Source organism: Lonchura striata, chromosome 5 (assembly GCF_046129695.1).
Source record: "Lonchura striata isolate bLonStr1 chromosome 5, bLonStr1.mat, whole genome shotgun sequence".
Lineage (NCBI taxonomy): Eukaryota > Metazoa > Chordata > Aves > Passeriformes > Estrildidae > Lonchura > Lonchura striata.
This window is the reverse complement of record NC_134607.1, coordinates 17,575,018-17,592,007: the sequence shown is the minus strand read 5'-3', so window position 1 is coordinate 17,592,007 and position 16,990 is coordinate 17,575,018. Positions and strand designations below refer to the sequence as shown.

The following is a 16,990-nucleotide window of genomic DNA, read 5'->3' as shown; positions in this document are numbered from 1 at the left end:
GTGTTGCTGGCCATTTTTGAAATATAGGGAGGCTCTTACCTGAGTTTTGAAAAATTGTGGTGGAATATTTCATTGCAGAACTATGGAATCACAGAGGAATTATTTTAAAAGAGTTGCATATTTCTGCTTCATGCTTTTCCCATTTCTCAGGAATTCGATGACCAGCAGCCAGCTGTCCTTTAAAGTGAACAAAAGAGGTTTGGTTTCCTGTCAGAAGAGTTAATTTGTAGTGGTGAAAATTTAAATATCCAGGTTGGATGTTGTAACACTTTCTGCCTTTTAGATGCTGTCTAGACCATCATAATATTCATAACACTCTCTCCTCACCTGCCCTCAGAGGGTCACAGCTCTGCACTGCAACCCCTGGTTGTGTCCTGACCTATTGCCTGATGCTCTTGGGGCTTCTGTGGAAGAGCCAGCCCTGTCACAGTTTCTGGTGGCAGCCTGGGAACAAAGCTGCCTTATTCCTGCAGGAATAAGCAGTGCTATTTCAGCTCTCTTTTACTGCTTTTTTAACTGCTGCAGCACCAATGCGATTGAAACGCTTAAAACAACAGAGTTGTGCTGCAGGGAATACACAGGTAATAAAAATGGGTGCATAACTTCCTTATTTATGAAGAGGCCTAGTCTTTCACACTCCTGAAATGGAATTTATAGCAGATCATCTTTTTGCCAGACTTATTTACTCAGACAGCAAATTCCTCCTTTGAGGCATGGATTTTTTTCTCATCAACCTCATAGGAGACATTTTCACATTTTCAGTAAATGACCCCTTTATGGACTGTCCTAGTTTTCCTTTAAAATGAAATCTATTTGCAAGTGTTTATATTTGTCATAATATTTCATTCTAACTGAAACTGAATGCCAATAGTCTGTGGAAAAAAAAGCATTGCAACATTTTGAAGGGCTTTAAAAATCAGTCATTTTGCATCACAGATCCATGCACTTGTGATTCCTAAAATTACTTTAATCTCCAAGATAAAATTTTAAGAGCATTTTATACTTTAATGGTTGAATTTACAAAAACACGTGTTATAAATATTGGTGCTAAAATGTCATTATCTACATGTTGGGGTTTTTTGTAGCTTTTTAAAGTAAGAGTCTATGAGAAGGTAACCATAGAAATACAGACCTCTAGCTTTTATATGTATGTAAAATTTAAAAAGTATTGGTTGTTTTGTTGGATTTGGCTTTTTTTCATGTCCTTAAGTTATAAACATAGCTACTTGCTTGCATTTTACAATTTTTCCAGATGGACCTGTGCCTCCAGTAAGGAAAGATATTGAATTGCCAAATCTAGATTTGAAACTCTCATGGATTTTCCTTTTTTATTGAAGGTGTCCCCTATGTGTCCCCATATGTCCCAATATAACTTTGGGACTTTCTTTGTTGTTTGATATCTTTCCAGTTTCTGGGTTTGAAGATTAGTGCTTTGGTTTTTAAGTTTGCCTTTCCAAAGGTTTATGATTGAAGACTTTTGACAGGTTGATAAATATTCTACTTCAATAGGAATGGTGGATATCTTTATTTTTGCGAGAACCTTATTTTAGTTTGATTAAAAATCGATATATGTCAAATATAAAAAAAAAATCTATACAATGCATTAAGATTGCAGATATTAATGTGTTTGAATTATAAAAGCATCAACTGTAAAAAATCGTGGCTTTTTAAGAAAACATGAAAATTCAGTATTTTTTTCCCTCTTTCACCAAGCTATTAAATTCTTTCACCTAATAATGAGACTTTCTTTTTTTTTTCATTTTGAAGTTAAGATGCACATGACTAACATGATTAGAATTAAATTTTAAAAAAAACCAAATTGCCATGATTTTTACCAGGAGTGCTAGTCAAGTGTGGACATTGACCTTGACAAACAAAGCTCTTCATTGCTGTGGGGTTTTCCAGTAGTGAAAAGGAAGATGATGCAGGACAGCAAAGGGGAAGCATTCTGCAGTGGGGATCTCCTGCACTGTCTAGGTATTGTTGATCAACTGGGTTTGAGCTAGGCTTGGTTTTTCCAGGCTTTGTTTCTTGTGGGGTGAAATGGAGAGGACTGAACAAGAGAGCTGCCTCTAAAGGACAGAGAAGCACCTGCTGTTTAGCTCAGCTCACAATGCCCATAAATACCTTGATAAAACATCACACTTGGTGTGGGACAGGGAGCTGCCTTCTGAGAAGGACAGAGCAGTGAGCCCCTCCAGGGCTGACAAAGGGTGTCACTGGGACACATTCCAGGCACTGTGGTTGGAGCAACAGGCTCCTGTGTGCTCCAGAGGGACAGCCCTACGCACAGTCCAGGGGCTCTGGGGGGGCTGAATGAGCTCTTTGCTTCATTCTTCTGGTAGTTTAAAAATCTCTAGCCATTTTGGAGCATCTTGGAGTTTAAGCTGGCTATACAAATAGATGCATGTTTAATTTTTTAAATTAAATGCCTCTGGGGTAATGGAGAGCCTTGTAAAGTACAGAGAAGAGAGTTGAGGCTCTTCTACTGGTTTTGTACCTTCCATCCATATTTTTGGGAACTACCAAGATAGTTGAGAGTATCTCTGCCCATGTGATTTTACATTCAGTAGGAATTGAGATATGAGGTCACCTTCAGAATATTTGCAAATCATATATCAGCCTATGTTAACCTAAGATCTATGAATACCATGATATAGCAACATTGCTTATGGCGATTTATAGTAAATCTGCTATTACCAAGAAATCTGCTAATAAACAGCCTTCTTCCCATGAAATTTCATTGTTTATCATAAGTTATTCAGAAGAAGTTTTCTATTTCTTGGGTTTCACATGCTGAAAAAGCCAGCACTGGAGTATTTAACAGAGAGAGCTGCACTTGCACTTTTTGCTCAGTCAGTTCTTTGCAGCAGCAGGCAATGTCTGGTGTCCTAAACCACAGTTTCTCTAACACCTATCTCAACAGGGCTGATAAATGGCAGGTTTCCACAACTCAAGTTTTAGTATTATGAATGTTCTTTGTCTTGTCTAATTCAGGTTGAATACGAAGGCTTAAAGCATGAGATTAAACGATTTGAGGAGGAGACAGTGTTGCTGAATAGCCAGCTAGAAGATGCCATCCGGCTGAAGGAGATTGCAGAGCATCAGCTGGAGGAAGCTCTGGAAACTTTAAAAAATGAAAGAGAGCAAAAGAACAATCTGAGAAAGGAACTGTCCCAGTATATCAACCTCAATGATAGTATGTATAATAACCATATTAATATATCAGTAGATGGGTTGAAGTTTTCAGAGGATGGGGGTGAGCCCAACAATGATGACAAAATGAATGGACACATCCACGGGCCTCTTGTGAAACTCAACGGTGACTACAGAACCCCCACGAGTAGGAAAGGAGAATCTCTGCACCCTGTCTCTGACCTCTTCAGTGAGCTCAACATATCAGAGATACAGAAACTGAAGCAGCAGCTCATGCAGGTAAGGGCTGAATTTAATGTCCTGGAGTGTTCAGACACATCCTATGAACTCTTGTGCCAGTTTTACCAGTGATCACTCCTGGTGGTGTCCTTGACCATTTTCCAGACTTCTGCTTTGGTGTTTTTTCATATCCAGGTTTTTCCAGAAATATCCCTAATAAACAGAGTACATGCCTGCACAAAAGTCAGTGTGACCTGAACAGATATTTAGTACAAAGGGGAGAAAGGGATGTGGGTGCTGGGGTTACAGAAGGTTAGATTCCTTTTTTCCTGCTTTCATAGTGGTAAATGTCCCTGAGATTGCAAATGAAATAAGGTATTCTTCAATATGACTAAACCTATCTGGAAAAAAAAAAACCTCATTAAAATACCTGCGTCTACAGATTTGATCATGGTCCCTTGCAAGTCAGAGGGAGTTTCTGGTGTTAAATCCAGCTGGAGCAAGGTTTGGCAGGCGCTCAGGAGAGAACAAAAGGAGGGCAGCGCTCCTCTCAGCAGTGTGCACTGGGAGCATGTGGCGTGTGGGCTGTCACAGAGCGCCCTTGTCCTGCCAGCAGCCCCGGCGGGTGCGCGGCTGCAGGGGCGCCTCGGGCCGGACAGCCAGCGCTTGTTCCCTGCTCATCCGTGCCCAGCCAGAACAGGAGCCCGGGATGCCAGCCAGAGGAAGGCTCTAGCTGCCAGCCCCAGTGTTGCCATGGGCTCAGAAGGGGAGCGGTGCTACGCAGAGAAAGGGTTTGGCTGCCCAAGCTGTTGAGCATCTTGTCTGCCACAGCAGCTTGATAGGTTTTGGCACCATCAAGGAAACACCCAGCATCTTCCAGCTTCAGACTTCTGAAATGCACCTTTGTAGAAAATAGCAGGCTCCAGCACGGTGTAGATGAATGGAGGCAGAGATCTCTGAAGTTTGCTCTTGGGGAAAGAGGTTTATTGGGGGTGCAGGAGGGTCCTGCCTCGTGCTCCCAGACGCAGCATGTGGCTGGGCCTGAGAGGGTGAGGGAGAGACAACAGGATGCTCAAGGAGAGGGGAAGCTCCAAGAGAAGGGGAGGAGTTCCAAGAGAGGAGGAAGTTCCAAGAGACCGCGTGGCCCCTCGAAGCCTCCTTATAAAGGGGCTTCAAGGTGGGTTGGAATCAGGCATGGCCAATGGGGTTGCATGCACTGATGTTTTAGGGGAGGAATAGAGGTGCGAGGTGAACCATACATTTTTTAGGGGTGGGATGGAACAATCCATTTGACCCCAGGACCCATCCAAAGGCAGGGGTATCATCCAGCTAGCTGGGAGAACTGTTTTCATCCTGGTGTATTATTTATGAACAATCATATTTATCTATCATCCGCAATACACCTCTTCTAAAGAGAGGAAATATGAGCCCTTTACTGCTTGAAATGTGAAAGTTGTTTTGGAGTGAAGTAGAGCAAAATCAGCTTTCAGTGCTTGCTAGAGAACAACAAACCCCTCTGTGGTCCATCCTGTTTGCTGAAGAGTTAATTATTTTATTGCCAAATTCACTGTGGGATATTTTGATCTGAGCTGTGACATGGTGAACATGAATGACATCTAGTGCTGTGCACCAATAACTTTGACACAAAGTATACATCATTTAAGTAAAATGCAGAATTTTATTTGTATGTTAAGCTTTTCCAATTTTAAAGAATACACAGAGTGTATATTGTTAATATATGCACCTGGAAGAACATATACAACATATACATGTGTATATATTATATGTGAACATATATATTTATGCAGCTTCTAATTTGATTGAGAAATAAAATGTTACAATTTTAAAAACAGTTTCAAAATAAATGCTTTGAAATGTTCACATTTCAAAATACACTGTGCTTTAAACCATAATTTAAAATGAAATATATAAATTTTGAGTGAAAGTTGCTTAGAAATGAAAAAAGAAAGGGTTGCTTTGAGTATGCTTTTTCTTGATTTTATTAAATTAAATACTGAGCACAATGAGTTAGCAAACTTCTACTTGAACGATATTATAATTAAATTTATCTTCTCTGAGTTAAAAATTTATATTCCCTTAAACAAAGAAGCAGCCTTCTCACAGTCACTAGGAACACACTTAGGACCTTAAAAAAGAAATTATAACTATTTTTGGTCATAGCATTTTTTGGTGCTGGGCCCCAGCACATCTGTGCCAATGGTGGCCACCATTGTTTGGCATTTACAACCTGTTAAAAGATTCATGGTTTAAAAAGACTAGACCTCATTGAAAGCCTGATTCCTTTAGATACTGTATAGAGTCACTGCAAAATGCTGATGTTTTACAAAGTGATCTCCTTCTCTGTTGAGTTACATCAGTTCATGTCACACAGATTAAATTTGGATCATAAAATTAAATGTGAAAAATTCCACCAGAAGTTTTCTTTTGTGTGGTAGATGTGAGACTTAATCAAGTTTAAAAGCTGACAAAAGGTAAATAATCAGCAAAATTGGATTTCTTTTTTCATCTACAGTGTCTTTGCCATATAGTGTCAATTCAGCTGTATCTCAATATTTGGTACGAGTTCCTCCTATTTTCTGTGAAGAGGCTGCACTAGGACAGAGTTTCTGAAGGAACTGATCATTTATTGAGAACTATTTTTATGAATATAGGACATCAGGTTCCTTTTTAGGATAAAAGTAAACTTCAGATTTTCCATTTTGTAAGGGTGGCTGGCAAATTGTTTTTGCTCCTCAATTTCATAAAGAAGACTTCACTGAAACAGTATGACAAATATTCCTTCTACGGCTTTTGGATGCTGCTGCTTCATGGGCTGTGCTGGTCCCTAGGAGACATTTAATTGCACCTGTTCCCTTTCCATATATATATATATATATCTGCTGTGTAACAAATGTCCTGCTGAAAATTTTCATATTCTGAGATTTTTCTTAGGAAAGCTCAGGGCTTTGCATTCTTCCTTCCTATTTGTTGTCCAGTGAAATAATTCTTTATCTCATCCTTGAAGTGTAGGACTCCTTTTCTTCCCATTGTTATGCTTTCCCTTTTTCTGAGGCAAATATATTTGGAAAACTTAGATAAAATTCTCTTAAAAAGGCAGAAAAATAAAAAGTCCCTGCAGCTCAGTTTCTGACACTCTTCTTCAGCTGCCTTGTACTCTTGTGGCAAATATGCTATAGCTGAGATTCAGGGTTCTTGAGATGAGTTCTCCTGTTAATTTGTTGCAGTCTCCCCCAGGAACTGTTCACTGAAATTCTGATGTTGTTGAAAAAAAAAGAAAAGAAAAAGGTGAAGACGTAAATGGCTGTGGTTAAATTGCTTTCCATAATTGCAAACTATAGATGCAAATTGGGAAGGAAATCTCCTCAAGCTGGAATCTCTGAAGGGAGGGATGAATCACAAAATAGATACGGCTAGTTTTGAATTGCTTTTATTTTCATTTTAAGATTATAAGAATCCTTACTGCAGCTACCAATTTCAGTGTCCAAAAAATGCACCAACTGGGCTGAAAAATAACCCAGAATTGCCTTAAGTTTACTGTGGTGGAAATAAGAGTACACTGTTGTCTAGAAAGGAAATATTATTAGCATATTTGGGAACAGGAGCATCATTAATATGCAAAAGGTGTGCTCAGGACTGAGCTGGAGCTTTGGGGTTTTTCCCTTGGCAGTAGGAGCATGTATTTATGGTTTTAAACCGAAGGGGATTAACTTAATCCATTATTGCTGGTCCAGAATGAATAAAATTGAGTAGGTCTGTGTATTTCCTTTTGCTTGCTGTGCAAATTGATATATGGGTTTTAAAAGTTTAAAATGTTTTCTCTGGAAAGAATCCTTTCTGTTTGAAATTAGTGTTTCCAGAGCAAATTTATGTTCAGAAGAGAAATTATCGTCAAGATCCAAATTAACTCTGCTACATGTTTTCTTCATGATAGGGTATAATGGCTCAGATCAGTAGTCCTGCAGGATCAGTTCTGTCTGATTAATTTAAGCAGGCACTGAAGCAGTGTGCTGCTTTAGCACACAGTTGTTTCCTCAAAGGAAAGGCTTTATTGAAATAAATATTATTTAAAATAAATATTTATATTTACATGGGTGCAATCTACAATGAATTGGCTTCTTTGGTGTGAACATGCCCACAGTGGACCCATACACTTTAATAAGCCAACTGCCTTTGGTGTGTAATATGTGGTTCTTTATTATCACTACAATTGCTCACTAGAAGGTGAAATCCTTTAATTAGCCAAAAACAGATTTTTTGTGCATATGCATAGCTCACCTTAGCAGCCTGAGGGAATAAATACCTTCATCTGCTGAGGGCAGTGTTGCTAACACTGAAACCTGCTATACCAAGTGGTAACAACTGGAGTTCAACTGGAGCTTTCTAGGGAAAGCAGACCTGGGGCAGGGAGCTTGACGAAATAAAAGAGGAAAGCTGGTGAAGAGACTCCAGCTGGGTTGATCTCTGAGGGTCCCCAGTGTGGGCCTGACCAGGAGATCTGTAGAAAGTGGTCACTTCTAAGAAGATGCACTTGGCAAAAGGGAAGATGACCCTATTTTGGATTTTCTCAGGAAGGGTGGGCTGACATGGGGACTGAACAACAATTAGAGTGGCAGATATACTGGGATAGCAATAGGCAAATGAAAAATGGAGGATACCAAAATACTTGTGGTTCCTGGCTGTCCTCTTCTGCACTGACAAAAAGTGGAACATTTGATATCTAAAGAGAGAGACTCTTCCTGGATCATAAAATAATGATGAGGTTTAGCCCTGTTTTTTTAATTCTTAAGGCATCAGTCCTCTGTATACAAGAAAAGTAGGCTGATTTTTTGAGATGTTTATCACAGTGTCTATTTTTATTTGTACATTTCTGCCTGCAATTGATGGCAGGTGGAGGCCATGTTTTGAGAGACTGTCTATGAAACCAAGGGATCACTGTGTGCTCCAATGTCTTAGTACTTCTGAGCAGCAGCCATGGCTCAAAAGCCTGGTTAAGAGGAAACAAGAGTTTGAAGCACTGCTTGGAATATTATGTGAGATGGTATTAATACCCTCTCAGTTTCTCAAAGGCTTTTCTTTTCCTTTACTAAGATTTGTGGTGGCTGATTTGATTCTCTTCCACATACTACTGATAGGGAAGGAAAGCTTGGGTTTGCGGCTTTTTTTTTTTTTTTTTTAAGTTTTCTTAAAAACTGAAAACTTTAAATTCTCAGAATTAATAATTCCAGCACTTACCAAGGGAAGTGCCATTTTCACTGCATGTGCTGAGATACTGCAGCAGGGGGAAAGGAGATCAGTAAACCTGGTAGGTTCAGGGTCTTAGTGTGAATGTCATGAAAGGAAGAAGAATCTTATCTCTGTAAGCATTCCTCTGCTTCCCAATTCACACCTCAGAACAGGACAAATGGATAGGAAAAAGTTGGAGCATTACACTTAAAACTTGAAAGTCTTTCAGGTGTGTTATGATGAGTAGCAAATACCTGAGAAGATCAAACTTGTAAGCTTGTTTTGTTCACTTGCTTTAAAATTGCTTGCATTAAAACTTCTAGAGGTGTCCATCCTGATGCCTTCTGTTGCTCATCATCCACTTTTCTATGTGGATATTTGGAAAGAAACTTATTAGGTCACTACCTGTGGGTTGTTAGTTACAATACAAATCCTACTTTTTCTGGCTTGAATTTAAACAGACAGATTTTGCTTGCAGATAAATGCTGGGGATGGGCAGTCCTGGGAGTTGCATGTGCTCAGTGTCCTGATCTCTGCTACATTTCCACATGGTAGGTTATTCAATCTGTGGAAATGTACCCAGCTAGTTTTTTTACTGCATTTGCCTTAATGAAAGTGTGCAGCAGTTCAAATATATAAATGAATATTCTGAAAGATTGGTAGAACTGTTAAAGGGAAATATAAATTCAAATTCTATTGAGAAATAGTTTACAGCTGACAGTGATGCAGTTTCTGTGTTCAGGGAACATACATACTAATAAATCCTGTATCAAAACTCTAACTGATGAGACAGTGCTTGGGCACTTGGTAATTCTTCAGTGAGCAACATATAAAATTGTGATCTAGTGATATTGGAAGTTGTAACAGATGCTGGGATTTTCTAAACCTCTGAGAGTTACACGGTGCTCTATAAATTGATTTTATGGTTTAGGTGTATGTGGCTAAAATCTCTTGGAAACCCTCAAGCTGCAGGCAGTGGTGGGGTGGAAGAGATGACTGTGACTGCAGAGTTTGGTGCTCAGCATGGGCAGGGTGAGATCCTGGGTTTTTCACTCTGACTCTGTTGCAGGTGGAGCGGGAGAAGGCCATTCTCCTGGCCAACCTCCAGGAGTCCCAGACGCAGCTGGAGCACACCAAGGGAGCCCTGACAGAGCAGCACGAGCGCGTGCACAGGCTCACGGAGCACGTCAACGCCATGAGGGGCCTGCAGAGCAACAAGGAGCTGAAAGTAGAGCTTGACTGTGAGAAGGGCCGAGATTCCAGCGAGGAGGCACACGACTATGAAGTGGACATCAATGGCTTGGAGATCCTGGAATGTAAATACAAAGTAGCTGTTACTGAGGTGATAGACCTTAAAGCAGAAATCAAAGCCTTAAAGGAGAAATATAATAACTATGTGGAAAACTACACTGAAGAGAAGGCCAAGTATGAGAGCAGAATCCAGACCTATGATGAGCAGGTGACAAGCCTGGAGAAGTTGACCAAGGAAAGCCAGGAAAAAATGGTCCACATGGAGAAGGAGTTACAAAGGATGACAAGCATAGCAAATGAAAACCACAATACCCTTAACACTGCCCAGGACGAGCTGGTGACGTTCAGTGAGGAGCTGGCTCAGCTCTACCACCACGTCTGCCTGTGCAACAACGAGACGCCCAACAGGGTCATGTTGGACTATTACAGGCAGAGCAGAGTGACCCGCAGCGGGAGCCTGAAGGGGCCGGATGACCCTCGAGGTCTCCTGTCCCCACGACTTGCCAGGCGGGGGGTGGCATCGCCCGTAGAAGCCAGGACCCCGACCGAGCAGGTGACGAAAGAGGCCGCAGAGCCCGGCAAGGAGCAGAGCCCAACGAAAACACCTTCCATTTCTCCTGTCATCACAGCCCCTCCTTCCTCCCCCGTCTCCGACACCAGTGACATCCGCAAAGAGCCTATGAACATCTACAACCTCAACGCCATAATACGGGACCAAATCAAGCACTTGCAGAAGGCTGTGGATCGGTCGCTGCAGCTGTCGCGCCAGCGGGCTGCCGCCCGCGAGCTGGCACCCATGATCGACAAGGACAAGGAGGCCTTAATGGAGGAGATCCTGAAGCTCAAGTCGCTCCTGAGTACAAAGCGAGAGCAGATCGCGACCTTGAGGGCCGTGCTGAAAGCCAACAAGCAGGTAAGGCGCTCCTAAAGCACTCAGGAAAGTCTGGTGTTTGTACAGGTCGCTTCCAAGCTTTCCCAGGGGTATTTTGGAGGAGAGTGTTTACTCACAGGTTATTTAGCCTCTCACTCACTCAAACAAGGACACACCTTCGTTCCCTCCCCTCCCAGCCTCCTCCCTAAGCACTTCAGTTCTGCTTTTCTCAGCACCCTCCATTCACTCAGAAGAGGTGTAGCCAGGAGCCAGCTACTACCCAGGCATGTTTAAGATTACCAAGATTGGAAAACAAAATAGAACACCCCTGGAGAGGCTCTCAGTGGTATACTCTTCTATTTAGGAAAATAAGAATCTTCAAGGAATTATTTCAAGTTTTTTTCAAATCTTAAGAGAAATTCATTCAACCACTTTATTTTTTGATGTTTCACCAATAAAAAGAAGCCAAAATTATAGTACTTGATATCAAATGCCAAAAGAAATCCATCTTAATGCAATATTTTTCAAGAGTACTGTCAATTTTCTTTGCATAGTATATCTACCAAGCCCTTGGCATGCATTAGATTCCAGGTTAGAAAACACTGTAACACTGTAAAAAAATCTAAGTTTAAACATGCAAATAGTTCTATTTACTTTGATGCATCTCCTTTTGCTCAGAATTAAATCTGAATGCAAAAGGCTGCAGTGGCAGTGGTTTCACTCTAGATTGCCTGGCACTTTCCTCACCTGAAAACTGTGCAGTGATCACCACATGGGGGCTTGAATCCTGGTAAACAGCTTGGCACTCTTTTAGCTGTTGACAGCAATGGGATTTCGGTGTTAAAATCCCCAATAGTCATCTATTCTGAAGTTACAGTTTCAAGTTTAATTGATTGGTGTATCTGTAACTGCATAGGGTACTGGGAATTTTTAAACTGCAGCAATATTTCAACATATATTGAGTCTTTTATAGCATTCCCCTCCTCCCTGATACAACACATGTTAAATATTAACTCAAGCAATTAAATACCATCTCTAGCTAAGCAATAATAGCTCTGAGCAATTATATGTAGATTTTCCATGTAATTAAAATGTAATTTAGATGGAATTAATGTATGTGGGTATACTATTCCATGATTCCAAATTAAAGATTTTTCCCATTAGCATAGAGGTATCATTTATTTTTTTGCTGCTACCAGAAGATCTATCTTAGTCTCACTTTTTTATTGCTGTCAAAAATAATGTATTATCTAAGGCATGCTCACTGAAATGGAAAAGATAGATTTGCTGACTAAGGGGCTGCGATTAACTAATCTTTTATTTATTAGATAGCAGCATAGACATTGGTAACTGTACAACTGAGTACAGAAACTTGCAGTACTCGTTCATGCATATCTGATACCAGCTTCCTCAAACTTTCAAGCTAAAAGACATACTAATGTAAAGGGAAGGAGAAATTTAATGTTGGACAGGGGAAGAATCATTTATTATGTGCCAGCCTCAAGTGGTGGGTGTATCCCAGAACCCAAATTCATGTTTTGGCTAATGTTCAAAAAAACAGGAGTGAAAATTTACTCTCTTGAGGTTTTCTCCTTCAAAAGAATAAGTTTCTAAGCAGCAAAAGGCTGGGGATGTTCTTCCCATGTGGACTCTTCCTTGGGACTGGTATTTTGGGTTTGGAATTTTGTACTTTAGTGAAAAAATACCTTTAACTGGGGACACGCAGTTGGTATGTAGTGTTGGTCAGTAGTATTTACAAATAAGTATTTTTATTTTATAAATAAATATTATTTATAAATATTGTTTTATTTTCACAAAGCTCTAGCACGAAAAAGAGAGCAACATTTGGTGCAAGATACATGAAAAATGGATTGTTAAATCAATTGCCCAAGAAAGCAAGGCACATTGATCTTTCTGGCTTGCTTGCTTACCTTGTCCTGATTTATGTATCCATTTGTTCATAGCCCAGATTACTGTGTCTGCACCTGACTGGTGGAATAAACATTAACAAGTAGCATAAATGAAAAAGTAAAATCAATTAGTGATGCAGTAACTTTTAGGACTGGTTCAATAATGGATTTGATTTTGATTTCTAATAGCAATCAGAAAGCAAAACTGCCTATGAGGGGAATTTAATACTCTGAAGTTCTGATGGAAAGCTGATCAGTTGTTTTCATAGGCAAATAGTTCAATGAGAAAGAATTGAGTCAGCAAGACCTTCACATCTGCATTAGCAGTAACTATGGTGTCTTCAGCTCCCATAACTGCAATACTCATAAAAGTCTTCAGAAAAAATACCTTGATAACCCCAGACATACAGAATTTTATCTATAAATTAACGCCTGATATTATATGGACAGAACACAGTAGAATTTCTGCTGTGAAAGAGAGGGTTGATGAAAAGACAAAATACATCGTACAACTCTCTGCTCTAAAAATACAGGCTAGTTTTCTGCTTTTGTGTGTGAAATAAAAATCCTTAACAATTATTTTAGCTGGTCTGCTTCTCACATTGCTGATATAAAGTAAATGGGATACAAAGCTGTCTTAGAAAATGAGATTTGTTCACAGATTTCAGGATGAAGATGGCAACCTTTGGGCTGAGTTTGGGCAAACATCTCTTCTGTAAGGATACAGAAGAGGATAGGATGGAAAGGATCCTGTTAGTTCTGGCAGTGCTTGAGGTCCTGGGCTCAGATGTGTGCTCGCCTCAGCCTGTTCACCTCCAGGGCTGGGCTTTGGGGATGGGGAGGGAGCTGAGCTCTGTGTGCTCCCCAGCTCTCTTTTCCTCACTGGTATTTCACACCCTGCTGGAGTCCAGGCCTTGGAGCTCTCTGCTCCCTCCTGGTGCTGCTGTCAGTTCCAGGTGACTTCTTCTACACAGTAAATGCACAGTGAGCTATCAATCCCATGTCTGCAGGTGGCTGGCTGAGAGCCTGGGTACTTCATTTGCCAGTTCCTTGGCATGACTGGTCTGACAAGAGAGTGTCATTAGCACCTCTGCTGTCTTATTGGATTATTTACTTTACTGAAGAGTATTCATGCTTTTTTTTTTTCAGTGTTTTCATCTTTTTTTCTTGTGCTCCCCATCTACTTGTGTGTTGTGAGATTGCATTTTTATGTGGAAAAAAGTTCTCTGATTTTTCTGATTGAATTTTTTTCTTTAACCACAGTTTTAAAAAAATGCCAGGTCCTGACATCTGCTTCCTTGTGCCACCCACTACTTGGAGATTAAGGCTTTTATTTATCCCATCCTTCCTTTCAGAGAATGCCCTGCATACACTATTCTAGATTACCTAAATCTAGATTGTCCTATGAACTGGCATCAGGCATAACCAGGTTTAATTGGTACAATTTTGGAGATTGGCTGAGATGGGGAACAAATAGAAATAATTTCAACCAGAATTGGCACTGGAGGAGGTGTAACACAAAGCTGTGTCTTCAGTTTGTTTTGTCCCTGTTAGTTTGGCACAGTGTGACAGTCCAGCTGAGGTGACCAGACACTCTATAAGTGTCTCTGATAGATGGAAGCTGAATTCCTCTTCCATCCCATCTCACTCTCCATTACACATTCAGGCTTCAGGGTGTTCTCAGGATTCAGGCCAGTTCCCTGTCTCTTCAGGCTTCCCAAATTTCCAAGAGAAGCTTCCTCAGCTTGTGCTCACCATCTTTCTTTTTCTACTAAACCCACCTTTTTTGTTAATTTTATTTGCTTCTCTAGTAGAGCACTTGTGCCCATTTGTTCTTCACTTCCAGGAGGGAGATCCTCAGCAGCTTGGCTGGTGCATGGAGAAACATGAAGTATTTCCCATAGGATTTGAAACTTATGCTTTGTTTTCTCTATGTTGTTTTATAGGAAACTTTAATAGGAAGAAAAAAATGTTAGAAGATTTGACACAGTCCTTCCTCAGTTACTTTTATTCACCAAATAAACTATGTTTTCATCCTCATGTCCATTAACTTACCCTGACATCCAAACTAAAACATGGAGATTGTGATCTGTCTGATCATTGTGCAGAGTTTCAGTGATGTGTAAATTACTGTAATTTATGAGTGCACATTTTTGGTCACAGCTGAGGACAGACAAAAAGCTGATTATTTCTGCTTTATCCTGCCAAGACATAGGCTGGTGTCCACCATCCTGCACTGCACCAAAGCATGTATCAGCAAGGCTGAAAAAAGCAGAATTGATTTAACTAGATCACTAAGTGATTGATAATTTTAATATGTATTGGTAATGATTTCAAATCTGGATTGGAAAAATGCATCTATTTAAAATGATAGGTGCTTACTACTGCCCTTTAAAAATATGTTCTCTTAATGTAAATTGGTGTGAAAGTAAGAATATATTATTGGTGAGTATGCAATTTTAAAAATTAGTTATTTTAATGTTTTTATTTAACAAGACACAAATGAATCCAGTTGTAGTTTAGTAGGAGATTCTATTGTGCCTTTTTGTTAAGAGACATTGGTAGTGGGAAATGTATTCAGTTTTGGAAAACTGAGTTTGAAATCAGTTTCCAACTGTTTGGTCATTACCATCTTTGTCCTGTTCCCTTGCTAGTTGCTTCAACCTAATGTTCTTCTAAACTTCTCTCCCCTGGTGGTGGCTCAAGAGCCCATAAGATCAACAGAGGAAATTGATTTCCTGTGTGAATTGCTGCAACTTATTATGCACTAAATGAAGTGCAAAAAACAACCATAACACCCTCTGAATAAATGTAAAAGGAAGCAAATTTTTCTTCATTTCATTCAAGAGCAATATTTTTAAATGTCTCAAGCAGCAGTAGGTATAAAGCCTCTATAAAACTATGTATTTTGAACAGCTACAAAATGACACTAAATTCATAGGTAAAGCAGAATGTTCAAGTCTTGCAGAGGTAGGAGAAATGTAACTATTAAAAACAGTACAGTAGTAAATTAAAGAAATTTAATGGATGAAATTGAAAACAGAAAGAAGGGAGCAGTAAAAAATTAGGAATGGGACTAATACAAAGCTTTGCTTTCTTGTTAAATGATAACTGTAATTTACACATTTTTAGTCTCTCTTTTTTTTTTTTTTTTAGTGGTTAAGACTGCTAAAATTATGCTGGCTTGCACAGCAGTGACCATTGGCAGTTCTCAGACATAAATCAAGCTGCCAGGTCCCGGCCTTCCCTGTGCCCAAGGAAAGCCTCAGCCAGCAGGAGGCTTGAGGCCAAACGCGGTGATTCAGAGCTTGGCTGCAGAGGCTGAGCCTCGTGTGCTCTGTGTCCTGTTTGCAAAGTGGCCAGGGGACACACTTGGTTGTTTAGTGCAGCTCGAACAATGTGGTTGCAGCTCCTGTAGTAACTTTACTCACTTGCCTGAGCCCTCCAGATACAGCTGCACAGTTCTGCAGACACTTGAGGTGCTGAGTTGTTGCCAGTTGCTGTTGAAATGGCTTTGTCCTTTCAGCTGCTTTCTCCTTCTCCTGGTTTCGTGGAGTACAACTTAAAAGAAGAAGTTGAAGTGTGCAGTCCAGTGAAGATCAGGTTTAATTTCATTAATGTGTGAATGAAAGATATCAAAACCAAAATCAGGCATGGGATTTTCACTGTTCTCAGACCTGTGTCTCATAAACACATGTCCTTGCTTGTATTTTTAGACAGCTGAAGTGGCACTGGCCAATTTGAAGAACAAATATGAAAATGAAAAAGCAATGGTGACTGAGACCATGACCAAGCTACGGAATGAACTAAAGGCTCTGAAGGAAGATGCAGCAACCTTCTCATCCTTGAGAGCAATGTTTGCAACCAGGTAAGGGGAATGGTGTCACCATCTGGCTCAGCGCTGTAATCGTGTGTGTGCTAAGTGAGAACACACTTAGCTGTGTATGTGGGGTGCCTAGAAGGATAGAGAAGATATTTTCTGCATGGTCAGGGTTTTGCTGGATGAAGGTGAATGAGTCCTAGAATGCAAACTGTGCAAAACTTGCAAGCTTTCAAGTGCTGCTGAGATGTGTGTCTTGGAAAATAAAGCTGAAGAATAGCAATGTCAATACAACCTTGAACAAAGTGTTATAAATGGCAGTATATGCCTATGGAATATTTGCATTTATAGGGTTTTTTAAAGTGGAAATCAAATAGTGGATTTATGCGGCTGATTTTCCCATTCAGAAGTACGCAGTGATTCTGTCATGTAAAGCTATCATATGGTTAATGATGATTTTCAGAACTCTACATTTTCATTACAGTGAGATTTATTACTTACCAGTAGTAAAATCTATTT

At 40.1% G+C, this 16,990-nt stretch overlaps 1 protein-coding gene across 5 annotated transcripts in view; it reads left to right on the top strand.

Moving 5' to 3' along the window:
• Positions 1–16,990, top strand: part of BICD1 (BICD cargo adaptor 1) — a 167,436-nt gene that overhangs the window by 118,400 nt on the left and 32,046 nt on the right. For all 5 annotated transcript variants that reach the window (XM_021540005.2, XM_031507959.2, XM_021540007.2 and 2 more), the window contains exons 4-6: positions 2,998–3,435; positions 9,689–10,783; positions 16,368–16,519. In XM_021540005.2, the coding sequence (XP_021395680.1) occupies positions 2,998–3,435; positions 9,689–10,783; positions 16,368–16,519 (1,685 nt within the window). The remainder of the gene's footprint in view (positions 1–2,997; positions 3,436–9,688; positions 10,784–16,367; positions 16,520–16,990) is intronic.